The sequence below is a fragment of the Pleurodeles waltl genome, chromosome 3_1 (assembly GCF_031143425.1).
Source record: "Pleurodeles waltl isolate 20211129_DDA chromosome 3_1, aPleWal1.hap1.20221129, whole genome shotgun sequence".
NCBI classification, from domain to species: Eukaryota; Metazoa; Chordata; class Amphibia; order Caudata; family Salamandridae; genus Pleurodeles; species Pleurodeles waltl.
This window is the reverse complement of record NC_090440.1, coordinates 1,098,146,249-1,098,161,212: the sequence shown is the minus strand read 5'-3', so window position 1 is coordinate 1,098,161,212 and position 14,964 is coordinate 1,098,146,249. Positions and strand designations below refer to the sequence as shown.

Here is a 14,964-nt window from a genome sequence, read left to right as displayed (position 1 = left end):
TAGCATGAATTTGAAACTTTTACAAAGAAACAGCTTTCTTGTTGGTCGGTGGTGCTCGTATTATCGCAGTGCAGTGGCAGATTTCAAGAGGATTAGTTGGTTTGATTAGTGGCACCGAATGGCTCAAAATAATTTCAAATAAAATTGTGTCAAGCCAACATACATGAAATACCAATTTAGGAGTGGAAGGAACGATACATTTAATCGTCGATTTCTATGGGTTTGTTTTTGTATTAAAAAAGACTCTCGGTTCCTGTGTCAAAACTGTTTTTCGGAAGGTAAGTTTAAACTTCCGTTGTAAAGGGTTGAATAACCTGATCATCAGTCCCAACTCCTCACTCACAGGATGAATATTTTCAGGATTTTCTAAATAACAAATCAACATATTACAGTGCAAATCTGTCAGGTGTGTGAATATTATGCTGTCATTTATTGAGAAAGGGGTGAGAAAATATATTTCACACTGAATTAGACATGATGAGACGATCCAAAAAATGAGAATGTTATGAGTGTTCCCCAACGCACAAGTACAAATATATATATACTTGTGAACATGTTTTCCATTTTGCACAAAAAAAGTTGGAGGAAAATGAATTTGAATGCCGATATCCCATAGTGCAATACTTCCAGATTGTTTGGCTACAAGCAGTCTACGACCATACGTTTGGAGGGACAGGAGTAGCTGTGATGTTCATAAGTATCTAATTAAACTCCGAGAGTAATTCGACAAAAATTGTAGACATCAGTCTGCAAATCACAGGGTTAATATTTGTTGTGCTTTTGTCATTCAATACAGAAAAAACGAATAAAGCCTTAAGTAGTAGAGCAAAATGGTAGCAGAGCCCTTTTAGTATACCACACAAAATGGCATTCAGGAACCAATATGCTACTGCATAGAAGATGACTTGAGGCAAACTGTGCATCTCCTTCCCTATTGATGATGGGATGAAGTCACTCTCAGGTTATATAGCCTTTTGGAAACTGGAAATAGTTCACCAGGTCTTTTATGGAAAGCTTAAGGGAGTCGGGATATTCAAGGTGATTTTTGTATAGCGGATCAGCATTGGCTGATGGGGGGTGAATGTCCTATTAATAACTTGTCAAGTCTTCACTATCTTACCCTCAATTAAGTTCGTGATGGCTGAGAACTTCTCCTTAGAATGAGCGAGGTTGGAAAGGCTAAGTCACTGTGGTGCTCATGCAGGGCATCAGTTTAGGCTTGATAGGGATGTTGGAGTCTCTTGGTGCGGCTTACAATCATCAATGAGGGAGTCAAATGAACATTTGAGGCGGGGGTCAAATGAAGTTGTCAAGAACTTGTAATGGGAAGTTCATAAAGGAATTGTTCATTGGTATTGACTGTTTTTGATTTTCATTTATAGCTTTGAGTAGATATATGTCAGTACAAGGATGATGGCAACATTGTCAGCCCAGTTGAAATGCAGCAGGGGTTGTAGATGTGCAGAAGAGATGCAATATCTTTCCCTTGGTTTGGGTTGGCAGCATGACAAACTGTGCAACGACAATGGTTCTGTGTTTTGAGGAGGGCATGCTTTAAATTACCAGAGGTGAGAGATAGTTGGAACTGAGTAGTGAGCCAATAAACTAGATTGCCCAGGTTACTACACCAAACTGTAATTCACAAGTCAAAAATATTGCATCCTTGTGTTGTGGAATTTCAAGCAGTGAGCGACATCAGAAGGTTAAAAGATCTCAAAAAATATATTTGCTATGCACCCTTTGTCTAGGCCACCACTGAGTCCATCTGCTGCCCACATTCTTATTATTACAGTTTGTTCCCATAAGATATATTGTGTGGGGTGAGGACTGCCTTAAATGTGACAAAGTCAGATTGTTTCCAGTCGTCAGGTCACAAATTGCTTTGGTATATGTTTCTTCTTGTGTAGACCTCTATCTTGTCTCTTTCAGTTTTGTGATTCTCATTTGTACATTACCAATATTACACCAAATGACCACACTGCTATCTGTAGCGCTTGGACAGTAGCTGTCCTCAGTTCTTGGTCAGTGACTGTCTGTAACATTTGGACAGTGACTAGTTAGGAGATTTTTTGGACTACTTCATTTTTTGCAGGTTTGTATAGCTCACAGTTGTCCAAAGGTAAAGTGGTTTACATAAGCACCAAACTACGTTACTCTAGCTGGATTCAGTGTTCTCTTTTAGGCACGGGGAGATTAAGACCAGATGTATCAAAGGGTTTACCCATTCCACCACACCCACTGCCACCCATGCAGAAGCTGGAACAGAGTCTCTGAAGACCAACTCACCATCGCTCTCCACCAAACACCACCACCAATGACAACACATCAGCATGCAACCTCCACCAATGGATCTCTGACAGTGCCAACACACTTCCCCCCATGGTACCCTCTGACAAACAACCCCCCAAGAAAGCCACTGGTTTTCCAGGTGACGAGGCAGACTTCAAAACTGCCATCATCACACATCACCACATCACCACCTCACCAGAACCACAAAGAAAATGGCCATTCATGAATGCATCAACACCAACCCACACAACAGGAAAGAACTGTTCAATGTGATTAAAGAATTCACCAAACCCAGCATGGACTCCACAGACACTCCACCCAAAGCCCTCTGCGACAATCTCGCCATCTTCTTCCACCACAAGATCTTAGACATCTTCCAGCTGAACCTGCTCAACTGGACCACCCTCACCACTGACGACCTCCTAAGCTCACGAAAATCATCCAGTTTGGAGCCTCTCGGACCCTTCCCCAAACCCTATCTTCAACCTATCTCACGTCTCTCTTTCCCAGCCAAATTCATCGAGAAGGCCATCAACAGCCAACTCACCAAGTTTATTGAAACCAACCACATCCTGGGCCCCTCCAAATCAGGCTTCAGAAGCAACCACAGCACCAAGAGTGCACTTCTCGCAGCAACAGATGACATTTGCACTCTCCTTGACCAAGGCAAAACCGCAGCCCTCATCCTCCTGGACCTCTCAGCCGCTTTTGACACTGTCTCCCACCACACCCTCTGCACTAGACTCCACGATGCCGGCATTCACTATAAAGCCTAAGAGTGGATTTGCTCCTTCCTAACTGGCCAAGCCCAGAGAGACATGCTCCCACCATTCTCCTCAAAACTGACAAAGATCAACTATGGAGTTTTTCAGGGCTCTGACCCCGCCCTCTTCAACATCTACATGGCCCTACTTGCAAACATCATCAGAAACCACAGACTCAACATTGTCTCCATCACCAACGACACCCAACTCATCCTCTCCCTCACCGACGAGCCCACAACCGGGAAAAGCAACTTCTACAATGGAATGATGGCAGCTGCTGCCTGGATGAAGGCAGCTGCCTGAAACTCATCTCAGACAAAAGTGAGTTCCTCATCCTAGGTTCCACCTGCTTCACCTGGGATGGCTCCTGGTGGCTCTCAGCGCTCTGAACTACCCCCACGCCCCCACAACCACTGACCTCACACGCAACCTCTGCATCATCCTCGAGTCCTCGCTCTCAACGAACCTCAAAATCAACGGCATCTCATCATACTGTTTCCACATGCTCCTCCTGCTGTAAAACATTTTCAAATGGATGAACATTGAGTCCAACAGGCACCCAGGCACTCGTCAGCAGCAAGTGAGACTACGACAAGGCATTCTATGTGGGCACCACCCAAAAAGTCCAAAAGAAACTGCAGAGAATCCAGAGTGCCTCAGCTAGACTCATCCTGGACATCCCTCGCTGCAGTCACATCACCGCTCACCTATGAAACCTTCACTAGCTCCTGATCAACAAAAGAACCACTTTCAAGCTCCTCGCGCATGCCTACAAGGCCCTCCACAACATCACATCAGCATATCTCAACCACCGCCTATCCTTTTACATGCCCAGCAGACACCTCTGCTCTGCCCAACAGGCCCTTGCCACAACCCCAGGGATCTGAAAGAACTCAGCTGGAGGAAGATCCTTCCCTTACCTCGCTGCTCAGACCTGGAATGCTCTTCCTCAGGCAATCAGCCTCACTGCTTCAATTCAAGACGGACCTCAAAATCTGGCTCTTCAACTGAACTGCAAATGCCCTCCCCTTAGCACCTTGCAACCCTTACAGGTGCTTAGTCATGCTGTAGAAGAACCTGATTGATTGATTGATTGATTGATTGATTGACGTCTTGGTTTGGGAGTGACCCAAAGAAAATCCAAGTCTAAAGTAACTAGTGCATGATCTGAAATTAAAATGGTTTAGATTTATGCAGATAATATATGCTTAGAGATAGAGGTTTCGAGACAACAGATTATCAATTCTGGATTGTGAGGAGTGAACTGGGGAGAAAAATTTGCAAATTGTCTGTAAGACCTCTTTGTTTGGTAACTGTAGTGAATTGGTTATGTATGGATGAAGGGGCTTTAGAAGAAAGGTCTATAAATGGGTCTATTGCTACATTACAGTCTGTCTCCCCAAAATTAAATAATTATCTGAATAGGCATTAATGTACGAGTAATGATAGGCCAGAAGGATTTGTCAAAGTGTGTGGGGGCATACATACTGAAAATTGTAATTGGAGTTTTGTTCATGGACAAACTTAATAGAAGCCATCTACCCTTTGAACCCATTTCTTGTGACAGCAATTTAACATCTAATGTTAACCTCCTTATCTATAACTTGTGATTCCTGTAATAAAGCAACACCCACTTTTAATTTGGCATGGTATGTAAGTACTCTCTGTCATTTAATTGGTGATCCTTACCACTTAACATTCCAAGTAACTATGCATAAAGACATAAAAAACAAATAATGTTAAGTATGTTAAAATCGACAGTATAATTATGAAACGTATATTGTGTAAATATATTAGAAGGAAGAATAATAATAATATTATTAATGTTGAAAAACAAGAAACAAAAGAAAACAGACAAATATGAAGCACTTTAATTGAGTAATTCTGTTCGTATATATAATTTTTGATATAACACAATGCAAGTCTATAACCAATAATGGAAGTAACGGAATATAGAACAAAGAAAATAGATAAACCATGATAGGAGAAAGTAAATAAGTATAAGGATCTCAGAATGTAGTATGATATGAGAAGCACAAACAAAAAAGGAAATAGGGATAGAAAAAAACAAAAAAGTATAGAGCTCAGAGAAGGTCAGGAAACATAGTAGACAAAATAACATTAATGGCATACCTATAAGAGACACAAAAGGTTGTGGTAGGTGACACCACATAGAGAAGATGATGTGACCGGACTCATGATGCAGCCAACAGGGGAAGAACCAGACCACAGAAAAACCACTAATGATGCAGTCTTCAGGACACACCTGAAAAATATGCCTGAAATTTGAAAATAATAGGCACAAATTAGGGGGATACAATATATATGAAAGGAATACACCACTTGACAAAATGTGACTAGTATATCAGGAAAGCTTTCTCAAGAGAAATCATAATGAAACAATAACAGTTAGATTGTAGAAATCTTTGAAGTATCCATATCTTCTCCTCTGCAATTACTGGTGAAGTGTTGCAATAGCAAGGGATCCTCATATGTTGTAGTTTTATTCTTATCAGTTACTTCAAACAAGCACAGATGATAAAGTCAAAATCTTGCATTCAAAGCACAAAGAGCAGGTCTCATATCTAAAAATATTTTTCTCTGATGAGCTGTGATCTTAGCAAAGTCTTGAGAAAATCTATTGTGATCCAGCCCAAGAAATGTGCCCTTTGGCTATAGCCACTTTAATAACTTGAAGGAGATGCACATATTCCAAGAAATAAATTATAACGCCTCTGGGTTTTGTGAGGAGGTACGATGCCGGGAAGAATGTCCCAGTCTGTGCGCATGCTGTAAATTCAACAATGGAGAATCTGGAATATCTAAAATCTTAAGTAGAAGGGTTTAGAAAAAATAAATGGGGTCTATGCCTTCCTCCCCTCATACCATAAATATGAAGGTTATTCCTTTCACCCCTATTTTCCAAATCCTTAATATGTTTTTGCAAATGTGGCACCTCAGCTCATAAATTTTGAAGCACGTGCATAGTATCCTCAAGGTCATTAACGCTTTGCTCTACATGAGTACCTCTATTCTCCATGAGTGACAAGTTATCATTTAATATTTGCAGTTTATTGTTAGGCACTTCCATATAGGGTTTAGGCGCACAAATCTCCTCCAGCAACATCCCCTTTGAGATAATACTGGACGGTTTAATGGGAGACGGAGGGTCTTTTTTAACTCTCTTGGTAGCCGGAGTAGTAGTGGAAGTTTTCTTCAAATACATTTTAATATTAGCATTATTAGACTTACTGGATGATGGTGGGGATGAGGTAGCACCTTCTTGAGTATTAACTTCCATAATATTAGTAAGTATGGAAAATGGGTTATCAGTAGGCAGTGAAAAATTGAGGGAGTACCTGGAACTGAGGAGAGATGTCTAAAACCTTTGGTTCTTTCCATATGGTAAAGGGAAGACATGTCAGAATTGCAGTATGTGCTATATGTGGGTTGTTTGACTAACCCTTAGCAGAAACCATGAGGAAACCACAAAGTAAAAATGTTATAATGCTCCTGAGTACTTGCAAAAACAGTGTTAGAAATTCCTTAAATTGAGAGTTTAATTGAAATACATTAGTTTTTAAATACATTGCTGTATCAATTAAATTCAGTCATTATCAGTGGCCTTGAGGAAAAGTTAAAATGGTGGGAGCAATATTCATGTCAGCGTGCCTACCTTATTTGAGGAAAGAAAAAATTATGTAGTGCTCCGTTGGACTAACCTGTCTGAAGCAGTAAGCTTCAAAAGTACATTTTTTTGTTAGTTCCCTATTGTATTTTTACTCAGCTGTTGTCAGGCAGATTCTCTCCAAACAACCACAACAGAGCTCAGGAGGGAGCAGTCGTCTTAACACGACACCAAACCCCCAAACCCCTTCAACATGTTTTCTAATAAAAAAATAAACTACATATCATGTTTCTTTGAACCGTGGTAGAGCACAAAAGTGCAATCATAAAACCAACCTCTAAGAGTTATTGCACTCACGAAACGTAGGAAAAAAGTTCTATCCACATAAGTGCTTAAAGCTTGATGGAAAACATAGGCCATGGATTTCTAGACCCTGCAAAGTTAGGGTCAGTTTCTGAATTTCCTTTGGAGAGGACGATTACTTTGACTGCTGCAACCCCCACACCTTTCCTTTAGCATGTTGGTGGCACACTTGGTCTTCATGAGGCACAACAAGGGAACAAACTTTATGCAAAATGAAGCCCACAGAGAATTATGGGGTGCTCCCTCCAGGGAAAGGTGAATGCCTTATGAGTGGCTTCAGTTGGGGCTTCTTTTGTTGCACAAGGATTTGCACCCCACATCGTCTCTTTTTCTTTTGTTTCCTTGCTTCGTTGGGGGTGCCAGGTCCCACCAAAGGCACCCTGGAATGCTTTTTTGAGGGACAGCTTGAAGAGCCCCTTCCTGCATTACTCAGCCAGCTCTGTTTTCTTATGTGTGACCTCACACTACCATCCTCTTTTCGCCAGGCTTTTTTTTTCTGCTGATGCCCAGGATAACACCAGGCATATAGTAGCTTGAGAGCCACAAGGGAAGCCCTAAGCCCTTATGGCCCCATATCGCTCTCCATATGACCTCATCCTTGGTGGTAGGTGAAAGCGGCTGCATTCTCCCTGCCCATTCTGTTCAAGCAGGGTGTTTGTCTTGGTGTGGACGCCCCACTCCCTTGGACACAGGGTGAGCCCACCATCACTGGGAGAAGGATCACGCTCCTCCCCTCCTTCCTTTGCTTCGTGGGCCCAGGAATAGAGTCTTGGGCTCCTCTCTTTTAACCATGCCAGTCTTCCCTTGTCTTTGAGGTCTAGGGATGGGGTCCGGGGCCCCATTTGTGCAGATGCTGAACTAGAGGATAAGGACCTTGGGCCTTGCACAACTCTGGGAGGAGACCCAATGCATGCTCTTTCCGAGGTTACAAATAATTGATGAAGCTTGCACCAGTCCCTGGCCACCCAGGGTATATTTTGGAAACTTGCAGACAAGCATCATGCTCTCTGCTCCTCAAGCTCTAAGTCAAAGGTGAAATATTTTCCTCTAAAATATCTTAGGTCCCATTAGGCTGATTTGCTCAATTCTGATCTCATTTTCCTCCTGTTGCGAGCTCTAGCCAACTGGAGAATTTTCAACAGACCCCCAGACCTGTAAAGGTGCATGCTTTGCAGGGAGATGATTCCATGGGTACCCTACACCAGCGTTTCTCCTTTTCTTTGTCTCTGGTGCTCCCCTCTTCCTACTGGGGCACAGAAGTCCAGGTATTCCTCCAAATGGCCCTTAGGGAGTGTAAATGAACCAGCCTCACTGGTCCTGGAGACCCTACTGGTCCTTGGGTCAGCTGCAGGCAGAGTCCTTAGTCCATTAGGGCATTAGGAAGCTTGTCCTTCCAGCTGTCTAATGGTGTTGCCACCATCCAATTCTAGTGTCCAACTTCCTGTCTCTCCCGTGTTCAAGAGCTTTAAAGTTAAGATGGAAAGTTCAAGATGCCAGACATTCCTGGCCATTTATAGAGTGCCACATCCCCCTCCATCCTGCTACCCCTGTTACAGTCCTACTGCACATCATGCTGAGACAATCCAAGGTGATGCTGTCAAGTGGTCTCTGTGATGATCTTCTTTGGGGGCCTCATCTCCCTCTCTAACTGACATCACTGCCAGGAACCTTAGCACCAAAACATTGAAGGGGAGCCCCCTTCTGGGTTGTCTCAAGATTTCTGGGCTTCCTACTTGGGATGTGTGATTGTGTGACAGCTAATTACTGGTTGCAGATTTTCTTCCCACCCCTTTCCTCCTCAGGAGCTAAGTGAAGCTTTGTTAATTGCTTCTTTTGTGTGGGGAGAACTTTTTTCCCTCTGCTGGGGAGCAGAGGAAGTACTTGGCCCGACAGGGCGACAAAAGGCATAGAATCTGTTCATGAGCTCAGCTAGAAAAATATGACAATTCTTGATGACCCATAAGGTGCACATGTAGGTTTTTGAGACCTGCATATTCAATATTGGGGTACGTGTTTCACTCAGTGTCCTAAATTACTGGACTTTGTAGGGCTAAGGGAAGCTTAATTGCACTTTAAGGCAAATTTCCCACATGTGTATAATACAGTGACATTGATAAAACAGGAAAAAACAGTAAACCATTTTGATCCTATTTTTGTGTGGCCAATAATATTTTAAGGTCTATAACAGGTCAACACCTATCCTTGCAGAGGCTTCTCTTCACGAGAATACCTGTGCACAGTTATGGGGCTGTGCACAAAGGTAGTCTCACATGTTCCGCCTGCACACATATTCATCTGTAGCTAGCCAAGTGCCCCTTACCCTAGATGCATTGCAGAAACCTTATCTAAAAAGGTGGGCACTGGTGGTGAACAAGCCGAGTCCATTTACCATGTGATTATCAAGATTGAGACATAAGTAGTAAGACTCACCACCAGTAAAAAGTCCAAAAAACAGGTGATCAGAAAGCAAACAATCCAGGTGGATTAGATGGGCTGAATCAATTTTACTACAGTTATGCTGAAAAGGAAGAGCACACAAGAATACGTCTTGAAGCAGTGTTGCAATGTGCAACACAATGCTCAGGTGATATATGCCAGTATGCATAATTTCAAACAGTTGTATAAAAGTGGTGTGAAACAAACAGTTCATCCGGAGAATCGTCAAACTAGAGAAGTTGTTGTGGTCACCCATGGGACCCGAGGGGAAGGAGTACCTAAAGAATTGTAGATCACTGAACCCTTTTCGTAGGTTGGGATCTTTCAACTCTATAATTGTGCTGGTGGGAATCAATAATTTGAGGGAGGTACTAACGAAGTCTACCTTCTGTGTGTTCACAGAAGACAAATCTGAATTGTTCCACTGGAGTCTATACCTGTTAATATTTAAGTACTAAGAATGCATTTTACAGAAACCACAAATACATACAATTTAATTTTTATACTCATAGCAGAATGGTTTATATTTGTCGCTGATCATGTTTGTATTCACTTGACAAGTGTAATTGTATTATCAAGATCTGCATGCCAGACCCACCTTCCCCAATTCACATTTTTTTCTAAAGGGGGGCAAATTTATATATTTAAAAATAAATGATTTGTAAAGCTAACAAACTTCAAATTTCTAGAAAATACAGTTTTCTAACTCACAAAAATGTGCATGAATGAAAATTTTCTTTGAAATTCCATTTTACCTTATTCTCACAACAAAGGCAAAATCTTGCTGGAATGTATTTGTGGGAAGTCTTAATTTAGGATTATTTCTCACAATTTCCGGATGTTTCTAATTTTGTAGAGATTTAAAAAAAACACTTCTTGACTTGTGTGGTGAAAAACATTTTAAACTTTTTTCCCTCTTAGTTTTTCCTCATAATTGAGGTATGTGAAGTGTTCCCTGATTGCTTCGCTATGGTATTGATTATCCAGTTAACTTTCTTTAAGCACCATGTAGCTCTCCACGCCCACACTGTGGCAAATACCTCCATCATATCCTATTTTAAGAGCCAAGTCGATCAAATTGCTTCTCAATCTCTTCCACTGAACGTTTTCAAGTATTCATCTAGTATTGTTGTTGATCAGTTATTTCAATGATATGTCATTGATATTCCTGCTGCTCACTGTATATTTTGAAATCATCATCATCTGATGTATGATATTCACAACCCACTCTAATAATAATGTGTACAAAACATATATTGTGAAATTGTGGTTAAAAAATGTCACAATATTTGGGAGGGAGGGCACCATTACGTTAAAATGTGTTTCTCATCCATTTATTTATTAACTGAATAATTGGCATTTGTAAAAATGTAAAGGCTTTCTTGAAAAAAAAAACAAGAGAAAATGTTGTACGACCTTCCTCAAGCATTTGAATTCTTCCACAGCACATTTAATGAAGCAATGCCATAATTCCTTCTAGGATCTTCTTGGTACACACTACTGATGTAGTATTTATGGAATGTCTATTTCTTTTTTTGTTTCTACTTGTGACAGAGCTGGAGCGGAAAGTGACCCTCTCACCTTCATGGATTCCTTGAACCTGTCTTGGTACAATGACGACATTAACAACAGGACTAATGGATCCGACATCAGTGAAAAACTCATCTACAATTACTACGCAATGCTCCTTACCCTCCTCATCTTCGTCATTGTCTTTGGAAATGTGCTAGTGTGCATAGCTGTCTCACGAGAAAAAGCGCTTCAGACCACCACCAACTACTTGATAGTCAGTCTGGCAGTGGCAGATCTTCTGGTGGCCACACTAGTCATGCCATGGGTGGTCTATCTTGAGGTAGGTAGAACCTCCCATCTTCTTAAGTGTGTAATGTGAGGTTTGCAAACACCGGGACCAATTCAGAAAATATGTTATAACCAGTCTCCAAATGACTACACATAGCAGGTGTTTAATGGCTTTTACTGAACTAATGGAACTTTAAAACATTCTCAACTTTGGGTTTTAGCAGTTTCAGCTAGCATTATGTCTGTAAATATGCCCCATAGTATCTTGTGCTTTAAACAGAGTTGTGCAAAGATTTTTTCCGCATTTAATTTTTTTTTTTAACTTTGCAAATTCAATGAAGCTTACGAAGGTTGCAATTTGTTGAGGTGTTGCAAGAGCACAAACGAGGCCCACAAAGGGTATTAGACCACTCTACATGCGAGCCAAATGTAATAGTACTTTTAACCATAATGGGTTATTAAATTAAAGTTTAATCCATAATGGGTTTAGTTAGGTACACAGCATCAATTTTGGGCATAGTGAATAGTTTGAAAAAATTGAAATAGTAGCATTTTCCTACATGATAACTTAACGTTATGTAAAGTAAACACCATTAGTCTTAAAATAAAGGAAGGCAAAGAGAAATGTGCCTATTAACAGTTGCCTACTGCTGAATGATCACAAAGAGTTAACATACCAAGGGTGGAGAATAATCCAGGTTATAAGCACAGGGTATAAACAATTGTAAATATGTTGGCAAAGGAGGAGACTTTTGTCATAAACTATTTCATTTGGTAGTATCTAAGGCACATTAACGTAAGGTTGAAGCGAAGGTGGATTTGCATAATAACACCTCAAGGTGGTGTAGACGACACTTATCAGCATCTATTGAACTAGGGCATGGTGGAGGCTTCAAGATTTAAGAAAGCTATTACTAACTTTCAGAGTAGAAGATACACAATTAGCTATCGTTTGTCAAATTAAAATATCAGATTTCAAGGTTCTGTCAAAGATTTCAGCATCAGGGTGCTGCTAAATATGTTCAGCTTCATGGAGCTGTTAAATATGGAGGTGCAACATCAGTAAGTGCTGCCAATTATGTGGGGGTACCACCTTATACACCAGCACATTGCTAATAATATCAGATTGTTTCAGATATTCTCAACGTGTTGTCACAGGTATAATGGGGTCAATTAATATTTGAGGGTACTGCCTGGGTGTTCAATAGACTGGGGTGCTGCCTACGTTAATGACCCCAAATTCTCTAAATTTCACTGTGGAATATTCAAGCCTTTCAGTCATGCTATGGAGCTCCAGGTCCTCTTGTTTGCATGTTTCATATGAGGAGTTTGATTGTCCACCTGGGGAGGCCCTGTTGAGTTTACTATGAGTAGTGTGAGCACAGGTATTCTCTTTAGAAGAAAGTAGGTATCAGGTGGAAATCATCCAATGTTACACGACAAGGGACATATTATGAAAAACCGGAGAAATTCAAAACAGTAATAATGTAAATATATGGAAAGGTAATTTATATCAACCTGCGCTAAGTAACCACAACTGCTAGAAGTGCTTAAAACAATTGACTAGTTATAGGATATGACCCAACATTTACAAATTGGTGAAGGTTTTAAAGAACACACAAATTTAAATAGAAAATACACCAACGCATCCCTTACACGAAAAGCTAATTTGATGATATACGTTGGCTTCTACACAATGAGCAAGACTAGAGAGGGAGGTTTTAACTATTGTTGCGAAGGAAACATAAACACTTGATCCTAATGATAGAAGCATCTATCTATTTCATATGTTCATTTGATTCCTTTCTTTTTTATGAACCGGATATTGCTATCTCTTATGATCTCTGATAGTGAGAGGCTGCATAACAGCACTTAGTTTGAGCCATTCCATAATAAGATAATCCTTTTTGTGTACATTATTTGACTTATTTGCAGCCATAAATGTGCATGAACCAGTCAAGTGTGAAAACGTCAAGCACTCCACATGGTCCATAGCTAAGCATTTATCATCTACCCTTTGGGCAAAAAATAGCTCATGGGTGGACAAACCGCATTGACACACTTCTGGGCAAAATTTCAGGGCTGAAGTGCCAACTGAGACCAGATTTAGCATTTAAATACAAAATGTAACATATTGTAAGTCAGTTGTGAATATGCCACAAATGCGGTTGCAGTTTGGGGCTTTTGTAAATTCGGCCCCTTCAAAGCGATGAATCCCACATTTGTTGGCTGTTGCTTCAGGTCCCTTCATCGAGTTCAAGCTTTGTAATGCATTCAGAGTAAAATCTAAAATACATTATGGACAGGGTCAGTTTGGCTCCTTTATTGCTGTGGGTTAGAATATGGTGGATCACGGCATCATCTATGCAAAGAAACATATTAATGGATGTCTTAGTTTAAGTAAGGGGTGATCCATTCCCTGGATCAATTATGCGTTTAGTAATTTTTGTTTATTGGGTTTAGAGAGCTTTTTTACTTCCCCAACGCCCATTTGTAGGAGCGGCAAGCTGACAGTGAAGCTTCGCTATTTTGAGTATAGTTTTGAGAATAGACTGAAAATAAAATTAAGGAAAGTGTCTGTTTTATATTACTTTAGGTTTATTGAAATTCATGGGCCAGCGTTATATTTGTCCCTACCACTTACGAATTGAGAGAGGTCCCTCTTGTTTCGTTTTATAGCAGGCACAGTGTGGAGATTACTGTGCTTTCAGGGCAAAAGTAGACTGTTTGAAGACTTCGTCCACCTTGTCCGTGTGATGGGTGGGGGGCGGGGGGGGGGAGGGGGGTAGCAGTCCCTGTTACATTTGTTTTTCTGTAAATTGTTTTTAACTTGCAGTTTGGAATTGTTTTTAAACCGCTGTTGAAAAAGTTGAGGCACTGCAAATGCAGAGATGCACGGTTTCATCTCCAAACGCTGTGTGATGAGGAGATATGTTTCAGAGTCAGCTCTTTTCTCAATGCGGCTGTAAGAAGCAGGACCTCTAAGGAATGATAGGATGGGAGCATCAACAGACATTTGCACTTTATGGCAGATTAGGCGTTTTGTTGCCATTTTTATAGGTAGAGGGACTGGGCAGGCAGTGCCATGACGTGTATTGCTGCTATTGTAATTGTTATGGGTTGTAACTATGTTGTTTTTTTATTTTATTATGTATTGTATGGAGAAATAGTTTTATTCTTTTATGGCCAGCATTTGGCTGAATAAAGATGTATGACTGATTGATTGAAGATGCCTTGCAGCAGTTTTCATCAGTTGCACAATATACACATTCAAAATGTGTACTCTTGGTTATATGCATGTTTGCGGGGTAAAAATACTTGAATGGATGTTACCATTTGAGGCTACTGTTTACTTCCAACATTAGTGGAGCCTGCATCATTTAAAAGTCTACATTTTCTAATTTCGGATTAGAAGACCACAGAAACCACATTCTTGAAACATTTGGGGGCATATTTATACTCCGTTTGCGCCGAATTAGCGTCGTTTTTTTCGACGCAAATTCGGCGCAAAACTAACGCCATATTTATACTTTGGCGCTAGACGCGTCTAGCGCCAAAGTATGAGTAAAGAGCGTCATTTTTTAGTGTGAACGCCTTCCTTGCGTTAATGAGATGCAAGGTAGGCGTTCCCGTCCAAAAAAATGACTGCGACGCAAATGCGTCGTATTTATACTCCCGGGCAAA

The 14,964-nt window shown here is 40.8% G+C and overlaps 1 protein-coding gene across 1 annotated transcript in view; it reads left to right on the top strand.

Annotated features, from left to right (window-relative positions):
* Positions 1 to 14,964, top strand: part of DRD2 (dopamine receptor D2) — a 1,149,352-nt gene that overhangs the window by 726,720 nt on the left and 407,668 nt on the right. Inside the window, exon 3 of the mRNA XM_069224377.1 lies at positions 11,035 to 11,332. Coding sequence (XP_069080478.1) covers positions 11,066 to 11,332 — 267 coding nt within the window. The 5' untranslated portion in view covers positions 11,035 to 11,065. The remainder of the gene's footprint in view (positions 1 to 11,034; positions 11,333 to 14,964) is intronic.